General features: G+C 43.2%; 1 protein-coding gene across 1 annotated transcript in view; it reads right to left on the bottom strand.

Annotated features, from left to right (window-relative positions):
- LOC112103668 (multiple epidermal growth factor-like domains protein 6) overlaps window positions 1-9,534 on the bottom strand; it is a 262,481-nt gene extending 252,947 nt beyond the window's left edge. Inside the window, exon 1 of the mRNA XM_026650034.1 lies at window positions 9,235-9,534. Within this exon, the coding sequence (XP_026505819.1) occupies window positions 9,235-9,305 (71 nt within the window). The 5' untranslated portion in view covers window positions 9,306-9,534. The remainder of the gene's footprint in view (window positions 1-9,234) is intronic.
- Window positions 9,535-16,185: the final 6,651 nt, after the last annotated feature.

Raw genomic sequence — 16,185 nt, 5'->3', positions numbered from 1 at the left:
TTCTAAATATAACTTACATGAAACAGTTGCTGGGAAGGTCTTTTTTGGTTAAGGTGTATAAAGCAGAGTTTTAATAAAGCAAGAGCCAAAAAGGCTGGTTTTAATTTACACTGGATGCAACAATACCTGGCACTGAGTCAGTAGGGTTGAAGATCTGTGTTCCACTTTTTGTTGTAAGTGAAAACCCTATTATAATGGGGCAGTAGCACCACTGTAGTTAAGATTGAATCATTTCTAAGTTGGCTACTGTTATCAGTACCTGTCCATCTCTATTTGGTGAATGTCAGGTTCCTACAGGTTGTATCTAAAACACCTTGGTTAAAATAAATGCATCTTTTGGATGTAGCATACCATTGTCTACAAATAGCCTAGAATCATCTGTCTTCATCTACCAGCACTGTAAGGGGCCAGACACCTGAGTGAGCCAAATCTTAATAAATTTGACACACATTACTCACTTATATAAGCCCCAATCCTCATCCTATTGATGTCAATGGTAAAACTCTCATTTACTTCTATGGTGCAAGAGCAGGTCATTAGTGTAAAGCAAGATACTGGGTGGTATGTCCAGCCCTGAAAAATAGAACAGTGGCCATCAGCACATGCCCATGCTGTGACATTCCCCTCTGGATCCGCTAGGTCACTCCAGTCCTTGACTCTGGGAGCCTGCCTTACCCTGCTCTGCTGTGAGAACCCCCACTCCTGGGCTGTTCATGCACAGCCTCTGGCATAAGCTTCTCCTTGGATTGTGCAACCGAATGACACTAGCCAATATCTCCAGTCCTGGACACAACCCTAAGAACTTCTGTCTTGCACAGGGCCGGCTCCAGGCACCAGCTAAGGAAGCAGGTGCTTGGGGTGGCAAATACAAAGGGGCGGCACTCCATCCGCTATTGGGGCGGCACGTCTGGGTTTTCGGCGGGAGGTCCCTCAGTCCCTCTTTGAGCTGCCGCTGAGGTGCTGCTGATTTTTTTTTTTTTTTCCCCCCACGGCTTGGGGCAGCAGAAAACCTGGAGCCAGCCCTGGTCTTGCAGTGTCCAATTATGCCCACTGGACACTGCAAGCTTATATGAGTTAATCGATTTAACAAAGAACTTGATATGTACCAGACTTGTTATCCAAGGGGAATTTCTGACACACATCAAACCAAATGCACTTCTTCAGGCAGAACAAACAAACAAACAAACAGATTTATTAACTATACAGATATAATCACTTAAAATCTAAGTCAAAGCATAAGTCAGATTTGGTCAAATGAAATAAGATCAGCTTAGAATGCGTTTTGCTTTTAACACTTTCAATGCCCTTACAAACTTAGATGGTTCTCACCACAGGCTGGCTGGTTGCTCTTCAGCCAGGCTCTCCCCTTTGATCAGCACTTCAGTTGCTTGGTGTGGTGTCTGTAGATGTAGGTGGAAGAGAGAGGAAGAGCATGGCAAACATCTCTCCCTTTTATCATGTTCTTTCTTCCCTCTTGGTTTTGCCCCTCCCCCCCTTCAGAGTCAGGTGAGCATTACCACATCACAGTTCCAAACTGACCAAAGGAATGAGGGTGACTCCCTCAAGAGTCCAACAGATTATTTTGTTGCTGCCTAGGTCAGCGTCCTTTGTTCCTGTGAGGCTGGGCTGGGTTTGTCCCATACCTGCCCTGATGAGGTGTGAACTGCCTCCCTGTTCTTGGAGAGTTTTTGCCTGTGTTTGCTTTAAGCCATGAGGATACATTTTCAGCCTCATAAGTATATACATGAAATTATAACCTATAACATTACTATAACAATGACTATAATCACTATAACAACAATGCTCAGTGCATCATGAGCCTTCCGAAGACATTCAACATGACAAACGTTGCATTGGATACCACACAATCATTTTATAAAGATAAACATGGGGGCATAGGGTGTTCCCCCGAGGTACAAAGCGTCACACATGCATTTCATTGGTGTTAGGTGGGGTAGGCTGGTTGCACATATGAATCCATGTTTGGAACAGGCAAATTACAGGGACAGTGGAGAAAGCCAAAATATGGTTTCTACTGATCCACATGTATCTCCTGAGCCACAGGTTTCCTGTTATCACATGGAGACTGGTGTACATTGCTCTTTGGAGACAAATAAGATGACCAAAGTGCCTGCCACTTGAAGAATGCAATTATAAAAAGGAGAGTGCTGTGGGGGGAAAAAAATTGTAAAATAATATGCATCTATCAAAGCAAGCACACATGGTTTGTCAATAAGTAGAGGAGCATTTATTGGTATAAACACTAACACAACAAAAGGGTTGAGATGTATTGTTGCTGGATGCCACGCAAGGGGCTTTGCGCTCATCTGTTATTGACTTCAAAACTGATCGTTTGCATAGCAACTGTACCTATCCAAATGCTCATCCAGACTTTGCATGTTTGTTTTTTAATATGGGATTAACTCTTATGCCACAATATATATGTGCAGTATGGGCCTGTCAAGGAATTCTTTGGCCTAACAAAAACTTGAGGCTAATTTCTACTGTGATTTACACCCTGGTAAATCCAGATTATTATGGAATTATCACAGTATAATGGAGAGTACATTTGTCCCATTGATTTAAATTCATTCATGTTTTCCCATACTTATGGGATCAAAGATACATCTAAAACACACTGGAAAATATGGTTATATTTCTTTCAATTCGTAATGCTCCACATCTCTAGTTCCTGGTGCACACATATGCAACTGAAGCAAAGCACCTCAATAGTTTAAAAACTTAGGGTCAATTCTTAATTACACCAAGGTAATTCCAGAGTGCCTATGGGCTCTGATTCTAGAAAGGTATAAGTGAGAGCAGAATCTGACCCTTAACACAAAATAGCATGCTGCCAATGTGCAATATGCAAATTTTGAAATGCTTCTCTTTTTGTTATTTCTAAATCAGTTCCCTGCTGGCCCCTGTCTACTGTCTCAAAAGCAAAGATCTTAGTGAGGGCTAAAACCATGGCAAGTTTAAAGTTTTAGTTATCCATGCCTAAAGAAATAAAATCTTTCACTGGTGAAACATACCAGCTTTCCAAATGTTCAGATAACTCTGAAGTACAGGCGTTTCACCAAGCTTCCAGTAACTAAAAAGGCCCTGCTGAAACAGTGTCCAAATACTAACTCCTCCTCTGTCCCCCTCTGCTGCTTTTAGTACAAATGCCTTGCCTTATCAGTCATAAATTTGCATGCACAGCACTATGATAAACATACGTAGTTGGACATAAACAATACACATGCACACAGCGGGAATTAGACAGAGGAATTTTTATTAAGACCAGAAAGTGCATATAAATGAAAATTATTCTGAACAATGGTAAAGTATTGCACAATGAAATGCACAGCAAAGTCCATGATTTCTCTTGCTGTACGCATATTTAGGCTGATATTGTCAAAGAATCTTATGGGAGTTAGGAGCGCAAATCCCACTGAAATTCAATGGGAGCTTGGGTTCTAACTCCGACTCCTTTCAAAATCCAGCTTTAAATTTTTAAAGCTGTTTTTAGACAATCATGATTAAGTCTGGCAAATTTCCAAACCCTTCATATCATGTGTGTTATGTGATTTATATGACAGTATACCCATAAGTAGAAATTACTCTACAACAGGGAACAGTTAGGTTCATCCTCAAAAAAAAAAAAAAAAAAAAAAAAGAAGCTTTGGACAATAAGGTTTTAAGTCATGTCTTTTCAACTTTTCACAACATAATACAAAAGTCTTGAGCTCTTTTTTCTCAAAAAAAAAAAAAAGTGGCAAAATGTGCAACAAATCAGGAAAGGAGAAATATAATATGACGCTCACTCACTATCTTTAGACTTCTTGCCAATGCAAACAGCAGAAGAAAAACACCTTCATCTCTTGAAAGACCCTAAATTCCAAGTTAATAGATACTATGTTGAAGCAGAGACTCTAAATGTAAGATCTTGTAAAATGTGATCTGTTTCACAGTCTACGTAATTAGAGTGACCTGCTTGTGCTCTCTCTGGTGCTCACCAAAAGTACCAGAGTGCAGGATGACAACTAGCCTATTTTCTATTCAGTGTAAAAGTTCACCACTTCCCCTCAAGATGACAAATCTTACATTAAAATATGAAAATAGTCCTCCCCCAACCCCAGGCTGTCAGTCCCCACTACACATTCCACAGGGCTTGGGCTTCAGCCCCTCAGCGGTCAGCCTCCCTCCCCCACCCCTTCCGTTAGTTTTAGTAAAAGTCAGGGACAGGTCGTGGGCTTCCGTGAATTTTTGTTTATTATCCACAACCTGTCCCTGACTTTTACTAAAACTAACCATGACAAAATCTTAACCTTAATAATAGCCATTGACGGACCTATCCTCCATGAACTTATCTAATTCTTTTTTTAACCCAGTTACAGTTTTGGCCTTCACAACAGGTTGACTGTGCGTTGTGTGAAGAAGTACTTCCTTATGTTTGCTTTAAACCTACTGCCTATTAATTTCATTGGATGCCCCTGGTTCTTGTGTTATGTGAAGAAGTAAATAACACTTCCTTATTCACTTTCGCCACACCAACCACGATTTTATAGACCTTTATCATACTCCTCTTAGTCATCTCTTTTCCAAGCTGAAAAGTCCCAGTCTTTTTAATCTATCCTCATATGGAAACTGTTCCATACCCTTAATCATTTTTGTTGCCCTTTTCTGTACCTTTTCCAATTCTAAATATATCTTTTTTGAGATGGGGTGACCAGAAGTGCACACTGTATTCAAGGTGTGGGAGTACCATGGATTTATATAATGGCATGATATTTTCTGTCTTATTACCTATCCCTTTCCTAATGGTTCCTAACATTGTTAGCTTTTTTGACTGCTGCTACATGTGGAACTGATGTTTTCAGAGAACTCTCCACAATGACTCCACTCTTTCTTGACCGGTAATAGCTAATTTAGATTCCGTCATTTTGCACGTATAGTTAGGATTATGTTTTCCAATGTGCATTACTTTGCATTTCTCAACACTGAATTTCATCTGCCATTTTCTTGCCCAGTCACTCAGTTTTATGAGATCCCTTTGTAGCTCTTTGCAGTTTGCTTTGGACTTATCTTGAGTAATTTTGTATTGTCTGCAAATTTTGCCATCTCACTGTTTACCCCTTTTTCCAGATCATTTATGAATATGTTGAACAGCACTGGTGCCAGTACAGATCCCTGGGGGACACTGCTATTTACCTCTCTACATTCCAAAAACTGACCATTTATTCCTACTCTTTGTCTCCTGTCATTAAATCAGTTACTGATCCATGAAAGGACCTTCCCTCTTATCTCATGACTGCTTACTTTGCTTAAGAGTTTTTGGAAAGGGACCTTGTCAAAGGCTTTCTGAAAGTTCAAGTACACTATATCCACTGGATCACCCTGATCCACATGTTTGTTGAGCCCCCCCCCGCCCCAAAGAATTCTAATAGATTGGTGAGGCATGATTCCCCTTTACAAAAGCCATGTCGACGCTTCCCCCAAATAATCATGTTCATCTATGGGTCTGATAATTCTGTTCTTTACTAGATTCTCAACCAATTTGCCTGGTACTGAAATTATTCCAGCAAGTATCCAGCTCCAGATCCATGTGTAGCTTTGGGAATGGGGGTGGGAATAAGGTGGGGGAGGATGCCAACTCTGCCCACTTATGGATGAGGTGCAGAGATGCAAGTTTTGAACTATATCAGCAAACATGGAAATCAACATTTTAGTTTAAGGCTGTATCTAGATCCTCTAACAGATCTTTTAAGACAGCATTCCAAGCCTGGAAAGAAAGACACAGTAAAGAACTATGCCCTCTGTTTGAAAAGAACAAGATTCTTCCTTCTACTTGTTAATGAACAATTAATCTCTTTGTGTAAATCTATTAGATACCTAAACATGTATTACTGGTGAAAAAGAAGAGACCATCTCAGTACTTATGATGAACACTAATGATACTTATTGCTTGAAGGTAACATGAAAGACACTCCATTCAGCCTCTGTGACAGCTTAGATTTCCTGCTTTCAGCTCTGTCTTACGTAGTTAACTAACATCTTCCCAAAAGTACATTCTCAACAGTATATTTGTTCAATCAAATTGAACCTTCTCCCCTCAGTTCTTATTCACGCAGAGCCCCTTTACTATATGCTATTTGACATGAAACAGAATCCCTGTTGCTGCCTTAACTATGGTATAGCTTCTCACCACCCCATAGCCTCAAACATACCACAACTTTAACCTGCAAAGCTCACTGCAGCAAAGTAAACCTATAGCTCAAAAAAAAAAACATGCTTTTTAAACAAGAGATGTTGGTGACATCTCATTTGAGGAGGTAGGGATAGCTCAGTGGTTTGAGTATTAGCCTGCTAAACCCAGGGTTGTGAGCTCAATCCTTGAGGGGGCCACTTACAGATCTGGGGCAAAACCAGTACTTGGTCCTGCTAATGAAGGCAGCGGGTTGGACTCAATGACCTTTCAAGGTCCCTTCCAGTTCTAGAAGATAGGATACCTCCATTAATTTTTATTTTGATTTTAAAGTATTAGGCAACAAGGATTTAGAATTCTGGAATCACCAAAGTTCTAATACAAGATCATCAGGGCTAATTGTCTAAAAACATGGTTGTCGGAGATAGTTGCCCTGTAATCTGCTATGCATTAAAATCTTCCCCCCTCAGGGGGATTGGAATCAGACCACGAGCATAAACAAATACCCACACAGAATCATTACATTCTAGCTAGGAGTGAGTTCTTGAGTTACTAGCAGACTAAAAACAAGTATGAGAAGCATACTGTGTATTCTCATCCAGACAAGATCTTAACCAGAAATTAAGAATTTAAAAGGAAGCAGTCAGCAAGATGTATTCTCAGTGGCCCATTTTGTGGTCCTTATCCACTGACAATGAGCCTCCTATGTAAAAGGCACATTACAAATCAATTTAACTGTATAAAATACTATGGGGACAGAGAGCCACCCTTGGCTCCATTCCGCACCTTCCCAATGAAAACTTGTAACACCACCCCATGTTAGCAATCAGCATAATCTCGCCTCTACAAAGTAACCTTTTTTTTTTAAAAAATGCTCACTTGGTGAAATGCCTAAAATGAAACCAAGGAAGCTGTATAGGGTGATTGCAGAGGAAGGGAAGATTTTCCTTTTTACTCACCCTGGTTTAAAATAACAGTAAGAGTTACAGTAGCAGCCTATTGTCCATCAGAAAGACACCACCAAGGAAAAGCACCTAAGGCTTTGCCACTGGTATTTTACCATTCCAAACTGTCCTTATTCAGATAAAAATGGAGTATGTTGTCAGTCCTGATGGCTTGGATACTCTATGCAGATATCAGTGTGCTGCCATTCATGATATTCCTTTTCACAGAGACTCTCTCTTAAAAAGGTAACTAGAATAAGCAAACAAATTTATTTGGGGATGACCTACCAAATTCAGAGTTTCAGACTTAAAATGACATTCTCTGAAGTGTATCTTTTAAACTAATATTACCCTCAAAACTACACAACCTTGGTTAGCACAGCAGCTTAAGCCAAATGTGAATAAGTCTGGAAATATAAGTCAATGGAAGTCCTTACGTTAGTTTTCTGCAGTCAGATTTTTTTTTTTTTTAATTCTAACTCAGACCCACCAAGAGTCTGTAACAAAAGGAGGAAAATGCTTCCCTCAGACAGCGACCCTTAAGTACGCAACATAAAATTAAGAGATGTTATTATTCTAACTAAAAGTAGTTTTTCTGAATCTGTATTTGCAGACTATTCCACAGGGAATACATTGTGCAGTAACAGGAATTGATAGCCTAGCCAGAGATTTAGATTCAATAACATTTGCAGTAACTAGATGGCAAAATGAATCTTGCACGAGTTGGACTATGGAAATATAGTGGTAAACAGAGCTGTTTCCTTTCAAATAAAAAAGCATTGTTAATGTCATGATGGTCTAACACTAATATTTAGGAAATGCTGTCAGATTGTTTACAAGTGTAAAAAGGATCACTTTTCCCACCCTCTGTACAGTCATGGAGACTAAAACCACAATTTGTACTTACAAAACACAAGGCACAGAACTGTGAACAGAGATTTACAAACCTTGAGGGTTGTTCTACTTTTTAAATGATTAAATTCTAGTTTTTCAGGTCACATTTTTCAATATTCATAACGTTACAACATACAATGACGGTGGCATGCAGACATTTAATATGTTATTGTATACATCTCACATGAGCTTCGGTATGCAAGAATTGACACCCACTGACCCAATTAATGAGTGGGCACTGATCCTTTTGTGTCTGCAAATTAGCAGTGTGTGTATATCTCTAGGCAGCTGCTTTTTCCAGTTCTCAACCTCTCACCTCTCTCTGGTTCAGCCCTTTAGTCTTCCTAACTGGATTTACATTTTACTATCCAGTGTTCTCTACTGAAGCTTTTAGCACTAGTTAAAGCTGAAAACGCCCCTTATCCCATGAAACCTGTAGAATATTGTAGCTGTTTCAGGCTCAACTCTGTCCTTTCATTGTTATACCAACATGAATGGGTCTCTGCAGAAAATAAATGCAAGGATCTTCATGCATTCACTAATGATTATCTCTGCCTTCAAACCCAAAGTGAGGGAAGAAGGCAGGCTTAGAAAAAAAACACTTTTCTTCTGAGATTACATATTTCACTAATAACCACACTTTACAAAATATTCCCTACAACTGGAATCGTTCAGTTACTTACAAGGAAGCTATCAATTAAACAAAAGAAAAACCCAATTAAACTTTTTGTCACAGGATGAGGACTGACATGTACTCTATAGATAGCCCTGAATTATGTCTATAACACACAACAGCATCCTTGGCGTTTTACAGGCATAAGACAAGTCCTTGACCTAAAAAGTTCACAGTCTAAACAAACAGGATGCAATGCAATGTCTTTTAAAAATCCCATCCCCCCCCCGTCCCCAAAGATTGGTTAGTTTTTATCATTGCAACCCCAACTATAGCCTCAATGATCATTTAATCATTCTGAGCCTGCAGTTCTTTCAGAGCAATTTCCAGCACCACTGGGCATCTGCTGCATCCCTCTGCCAGCGCAGGATTTATAGGAGGCTATTTTGTAGGTACAGATCTAGCCCCAGTAGAGCTTGTACAGTGCTAAGCGAGCCCTAGGTGTAGCAGGCTGGTCAGACGCGCCACAGACAAGCATTTCCTAAGCAACTGAAGGAAGGACCCTAGGAGCAGCGGTGCTTCACTTCACTTACATGCCCTGCTGAAGTTGCAGCGATGCAGCCAGGGTCCAGGACATGCACAGCAGCCAAGCTCTCAGGGTCATCTCGGGGATCAGGGGCTGCCAATCGCCAGCTGCAAAAGTTGAGCGGGCTCAGCAGGAGCTGGCATCGGGCAGGGGCGAGGGGAGGCGATGGCTGCTGGAGCAGTTCGGGGTCCGGAGCAGAGCCGCTGGGGTGCTGAACGGGTGCGTCTTCCCAGGCTGCGGTGTTGGGAGCCAGCCGCTCTCAGCTCCGCCGCAGCCCCGGCTGCGTGTGATCAACAGGCTCCACGGAGCCCCGCACCTCCCAGCCGCGGCCCTCCAAATCATTCAAAGCCGCTGCAAAGCAGCAAATCACCGGCCTCGCAGCCTCCCCGCCCAGCCCACCGCCCTCCCGCGGGCTGGCTGGGCAGGGCTCGGCGGCTCCGCAAATCGGAGCGTTTTACCTGCAACTTCTTTCGGGGGTGGGCGGCACTAACTCCGCTTTACACCCTTCCCCACCCCCGCAACACCGCTTTCACAACTGCCGCCTTCCCACACGCAGCATAACCCAGTCACGCCTGCCTCAGTGCCCCCTCCACCTCTCCCACACCGCTTACACCCCCCCGCCTCAGTTCCCCTTCCCCACCACCGCTTACACCCCCCCCCCCTCAGTCCCCCCTCCCCGCCCCCCCCCCCCTTCCCCCCCCCCGCCTCAGTGCTCTCTCCCCTCCCCTACACCGCTTACACACACCCCTGCCTCAGTTCCCCCTCCTCAACACCGCTTACACCCCCCTGCCTCAGTGCTCCCTTCCCCACACCGCTTACAACCCTCTGCCTCAGTGCTCCCTCCCCTCCCCCACACCACTTACAACCCCCTGCCTTAGTCCTTTCTCCCATGCCCCCCACTCACACTCTGTCCTCAAGCACTCACCCTCCACACTCAAACACAGCAGCCCACCACAGGTGCTGGAACCTAGGGGTGTTGCTGCATCCCCTGGCATCAAGTGGTTTCCATCATATACCTACAGGGTTTACAGTTTGGTTCAATGGCTCTCAGCACCCCCACAGTACAAATTGTTCCTGCACCCCAGCCCACCCAAAACTCACAGCTCTGGCCTCAGGCACTCATACACACCCGGCAGCTGGACCAAAACTCCCAGCTCTGGTCTTAGCTCTTCTATTGCCCCCCACACCACTGGTACAACTCTCACCTCAGCCTTCCCTCCCCAATGCACACAAAACACAACCCCTCAAAACTCAAAGGCACCCCACACTCCCGAGCAGATAGAGCCCACCTACCTCAGCTGTCACAACACACAACACTATGAACATACGTACCACTGACAGCACATCAAGGAAGAAAACAAAATACAAAAAACATTGGCCCTTTTCATAAGGAAAACAGAACAAAAATACAACACAGCTATGTTACTTAACACCGCCCTAAGCAAAAAAAGATATAGTATGTGCAGTTATATTACTGGGAGAAATCATTAAGGGCCCAATCTTGCAATTGCTTACACCTGTGTAACTTTACTTGCCTGAGTTAAACCAATAAGACCACTCACAGGAGTAGCTGTTGCTGGTAGATCACTTTATTATTAGACAAATTATTAGTATTAAATAATGTTTATAAAGTGCTTTACAAACAAGGGCTAAAAGTGAGCCTTGTTATAACTACAGCTGTTAGCCCAATTATAAACAATTCCAATTATTTTTGGACCGATTAAGGAGGAGCCAAGTTGAGTCTCCTTTTGAAAAAGAGTTAAAATCAAAGAGGTACCATTTTTTTGTTCTCTTTGTACAGCACCTACTGCAATGGGGTCCTGGCCTACGACTGGGCTTCTACACACTACAGCAATACAAAAGATAATACTACCATATTATCAAGCCTCACCTCTCACACCTACAATCCCATCTTTTTTCATTTCCTCTGCCAATTCTCTGTCTCAACAGCTAGCCTGGGAGACGGAGAGAAGAAGTACAGCGCAATGCTGTTGTCCTGTATCCCCTCTCCCCTTCTCTGCTCCTCCCTTTTCTCCTGTGTTGGTTTGTCCACCTCCCCTCTCACCTGTGTACTCCCTGCATCTCCTCTTGTGAGAGGTCACTTCACTTACCCGCCTATAAAGAGGCGTCTCCTAAACCCAAATTGCTGCTACAGCCTGTTGTATCGTGTGCAACAATGAATGCGGCACACAACACACAGCTGGAATTGGGGAGGGATTTGTTCCTGTAATAACACATTCAGTTATCTATAACCTCGTTTTCATGGTGATTTGCAGCTACTGGGAGAGGAGAGCTATCCATTTCCTATTCCCTCTATCTACTACTGGGTGCCAGGCAATAGGCTTTTCTTTCTCCTGGTTGCTAGACGAAACCTGTTTCTTCCCTTTATGGGGCTGGCTCCCGGATGCCAGGGCCCCGAGAGAGGGTTCTCTCCCCATCACTTCTCTTTCATTCTTACTCTTCTGGATGCTCCTACATTTTGTGTATGGTACTTACATGGCCCACACTACCACTGCATCTGAGCACTTCACAAATTCAATACATCCATTCTCACAACACCTATCCCCATTTTACAGATGGAAAATTGAGGCACAGAGACTCAGAGCCAGATTTTAAAGGTATTTAGGCATGTAAAGCTGCAGATAGGTGCCTAACTACCTTTTTAAGAAATCTGACTGTAAGGGTATGTCTACACTGCAATTAGACACCCGCAGCTGGCCCATGTCAGCTGACTCAGGCTCAGAGGGCTGTGGGACTGTTTAATTGCAGTGTAGACATTCCAGTTTGGGCTGCAACCCAAGCTGTGGGACCCTCCCACCTTGCAGTGTCCTAGAGACCAGCCTCCAGCCCAAGCTCGAACATCTACACTGCAACTAAACAGCCCCACGAGCCCAAGTTTGCTGGCATGGGCTAGCCACGGGTTTTTAATTGTAGACATATCCTAAGTTACTTACCCAACAAGGTCATACAGGAAGTCTATGGTACAGGGAATTGAAAACAGGTTTCCCAAGACCCAGGCAAAAATCCTATCTCCCAGATCACCCTTCCTCTCTTCCCCATGCTTCTTTCCTGAAGCTTGGATGCTGTGAGAAAAGGTGACTTTCCTCCTCCCTCATAGCCGCTGAGAAAGAAGTCTACTCTTCCTGAGGTACTAGCAGACCAAGGAGAGATAACATGCATGGGGTGATGAGTGTCTCAGGGTAGAAGGAGCACATATTAGGAATGACCTAACCTAGGAGAAAGGGGCCACTACACTAGAGGAGAAATAGGCTACTTGCAGCTCTCTCGCTGATCTTCATATCGCTAGACCAGGGAGACAGGAAACCAACTTCTAAGGGCTCTGATCCAATTCCAGCTGAAGACAATTTGATTTCTTTTTAGTTCAGTGGAGTTGGTCTGGGCCCAAACTACTTCCATAACAGCTCCAATAGAGGCACACAACTGCCCACAACTTATGGTGCCAACAACTCATTGTTTAGACACTAATACTATGAAGATGTTTATGAGTAAACATCTGTTTTAGAAGAACCGTGAATGAATTTCCCTTTATTTAATCCCTGTAACAAGACACATCAGTTTTCACTCTGAGCGTCCATCAACGTATGGTTTCTGTTTTCTAACAGCATTGTTGAAACACTTAGGAATCATAACAAGAAAGTTATTTTTATACAGTATTGTTCGTTGTTTTGAATCCTGAAGTGACACGATACCCCTGGGATTGATCAAGGAAGTTTCAACTTTTTTTTTTAATGTAAAGAAAATATATAGCACACATAAGAACCCAGTGCAGATTAACTGTACCCTGAAATTTCCAATGAGCTGCTAAGCCTTTCCTTGCATCTGGAGTAGTTTTAACTCGGCAGGGCCCTGAGTTCAGCTAATCTCATTATCTCCTGGAGTGCACATAGGTTTTTAATCATTTTATTTCTTAACGCCTAGAAAAATCTTCCATAAAATAATAGACCATCTTTATGTCAAGGCTGAATGTTAATTACAGCTGAGATGACAGCCTCAGTCTGAAACTACTTTAAGATCAGTGCATGACAAAACAGTAACAGCCAAGACTATGCAAAAATCTTCTTGCCCAGCTAGTTATCCAATAAGACAAATTAGTTTTTTACAAGGTGATTTTTTAAAAAAAAAAATAACATTTGTGAAGATTTATTGGACAAATCACTTAACAATCTTCTAAAACTAACATTTCAAATCCCTTCACAGGTTTTCATTTTATTTAAATGCACATTTCTAACATATCAAGTAGTTATAAAAACATTGGCATCAGGACATGCAAATAGGGATGTACAAAATGTTCTCCAAAACTGTAACATAGGCCTTGATGCTGCATTGTGTTATTTCTTTTGATCATTATCTAGTATTACTTCCTCAGTTATATATTAATGAAAGCATCCTGCAACTACTGACTTCAATGGGACAGCAGGACCACTCACACGAGTGAGTTGCAGGGAACAGGCCTATGCTAGTGAACCAGGTTTTAGCAGTGTATTAAGAGAATGGATATGGCTAGTTTTAAGTTATAGCCCAGATCCTCAGTGAGTGTGAATAAGCGCAGCTCCACAGTGCTGCACCCTTTGGCACTAGCAGAGGAGTTGGCCCTATATGAACATCAACAAGAAAAAAAAGTACACACAAACAAACTACATGGAAACATATGGTCTAAATACATTTTGTGCTTGCAATTTTTTTATTATTTATTTTTTAAGTGGCCTCATTTTTTGCCTATTGTTAGTTTATACTGTAGATTAGTGTTCTTTGGTATGTTCATAAACAGTGACGTATATGTAAGTAAATTACTCATATTTTCCTCTGAAATTACATTGCAAAGTAATACTTTCATAGAGAGTAATGAGGATTTTATTTCCTGTTAACCCAGCTCTGAAGAGAGCCGATTCATACAGGCTCCTCTGTAACCAGAAGGATGCCAATATAGCAGTTTAAGCATGTTGGTTTTAGAAGGGAGGCTAATAAAATACTTAGGCCCAGAACCACAAAGGGACGTAGTCACCAAAATGTCAGACATATGTGCCTAAGGGCATGCCTACACTAAAAACATAAGTCAACCTATGTCAGGTTGTATCATAGACACAGCATCTATGTCAGGTTGACTTACAACCAGTTCTTGTCCACACTGCTCTTCTTCTGTCGGTGGTGTGCGTCCTCACCAGGAGTGCTTCTGTGGATTTCAAAGGGGCAGAGTCGGGGGCTAAGAGCCCAGGCTCTCAGCTCCACATGCAGCTCCCTGACAGGAGCTTGGCTGCCTCCCCGGGCTCTCAGCTCCCTGCTCCCCGTGGGGAGCCCAGGAGCCTCTGGGCTGTGCCCACCTGGCTCCCCACTCCCAGCCAGGCTGCACCCTGGATTCCCTGCCCCACACGGGAAGCCTGGCAGCCACCCAGAGGCTCCCTGCAGAAAGCTGGGAGGCTGCACCAATGCCCCCGGCTCTCCGCTGGGAGTCGGGGAACCTCCGGGACTCTGGGTGCAGAGATCCCTGCTGGGAACCTGGCTGCAGTGGGAAGCATCGGTGGGGAGCATCCAGGCTCCGGGCGGCATGGAGTGGGGACCCAAGAGGGCAGGCAGGCTCCCCATGAAAAACAGGGAGCCCAGAGCCTCCAGGCAGCACCAGGACTTCCTGTTGGGAGCCAGGAGCCCCAGGGCACAGGCAAGCTGTGAGCCAGTCAGGCACAGCCCCGCTTGGAACAGGGATTCCAGGCAGCAGCTGGGCTCTAGCTGGAGCCCCCTACCCACTCTGGTGATAGTCCAGCTTTCTTGTCCATTTCACGGCTCTAGCATGGACAAGAATGACAGCCAACAGCTGCGTCCCCCTAACTACACCGACAAACCCTACGTCTCTCGTGGAGGTGGAGTCACTGTGTTGGTGTAGTAGGGCACTTTCATCAGTGGGAGCAAGGCTGCAGTGTGTACACTGACATAATTAGATCAATATAAGCTGCCTTACATTGACCTAACTCTGTAGTGTAGACTAAGCAGCTTGTACATAGCCCCTGCAAATGGGGCAGCTGGATGGAAGTTTCCTTACACCTTCCTATTACCCCAAGTGAATGCAGTGGGGCAAATTACAATCTCGCCTAGTGGGACTACACAATGTGCCCCTCAGTGGTTAGTACGAAATGACTTTCTATAGGATGGAAGACATAACTTTCATTGTCCTCCCATCCAGCTGCTCAGAGAGTTGTTCATAGAGGCTCCAATAAAATTCTCCTTTCCAAACATTGAATATGCTGATTACATGCCATTGTCAGTTCATGAATTCTGTGATGAAGACAGTTTCTCTCACACTGTTCCCTTTGCCCTCCACTTTACATTTAACCTTTACTTCTGTCAACTATCAGCATCACTCTGATTTCCATCCTGCATAGGAAAGAACTAAGATGTATCACAACATGAGCGAGTTTGCCCATTGCACTGAAAATCTCTCTCTCGCCCCCCCTCCACCCTTTTTTTATATCCCCCCAGCCAATCCTCAACATTTCAATTTTCTGCCTGGTTTTTCAATCCTGGCTAGTTACAGGATTTCACCTTCCCTCCTGATAGCAGCTCTCGTGCAGAGACTGTAATTAGAGTAACTGTGCTGTGTTCTGTTATTAGCAGGAATTGTGATTTTTAGGGTGGTGGGTTAATTGCTAATAACCATATGCAATACTTTCCCTCAAGATGTTTTCCATTACATTAATTAACTTAGCAGCTGGGATAACAGATATTAATTGTTTGTCTTTACAGTATTCCTCCTTTTGGACTGTTCCAAAAGTCTCTTATTTGGCTTTTTGTTTGTTTGTTTGCTAATTCTCAGTGAGAATAAAGAGGTGAATTGAATGCCATATACTGGTAGTTGTCTACTTTCAGGTGTTAACTGTCTTTCAGTATGTTCTCAGGGGGCCTGATTCTCCACTGCCCTTCATCTTGTGTAGTCATATATATCTGTGGA

Source organism: Terrapene carolina, unplaced genomic scaffold (genome assembly GCF_002925995.2).
Source record: "Terrapene carolina triunguis isolate 2854851 unplaced genomic scaffold, T_m_triunguis-2.0 Scaffold88, whole genome shotgun sequence".
In the NCBI taxonomy this organism is placed as follows: Eukaryota; Metazoa; Chordata; order Testudines; family Emydidae; genus Terrapene; species Terrapene triunguis.
This window is presented reverse-complemented; position numbering and strand designations above follow the sequence as displayed.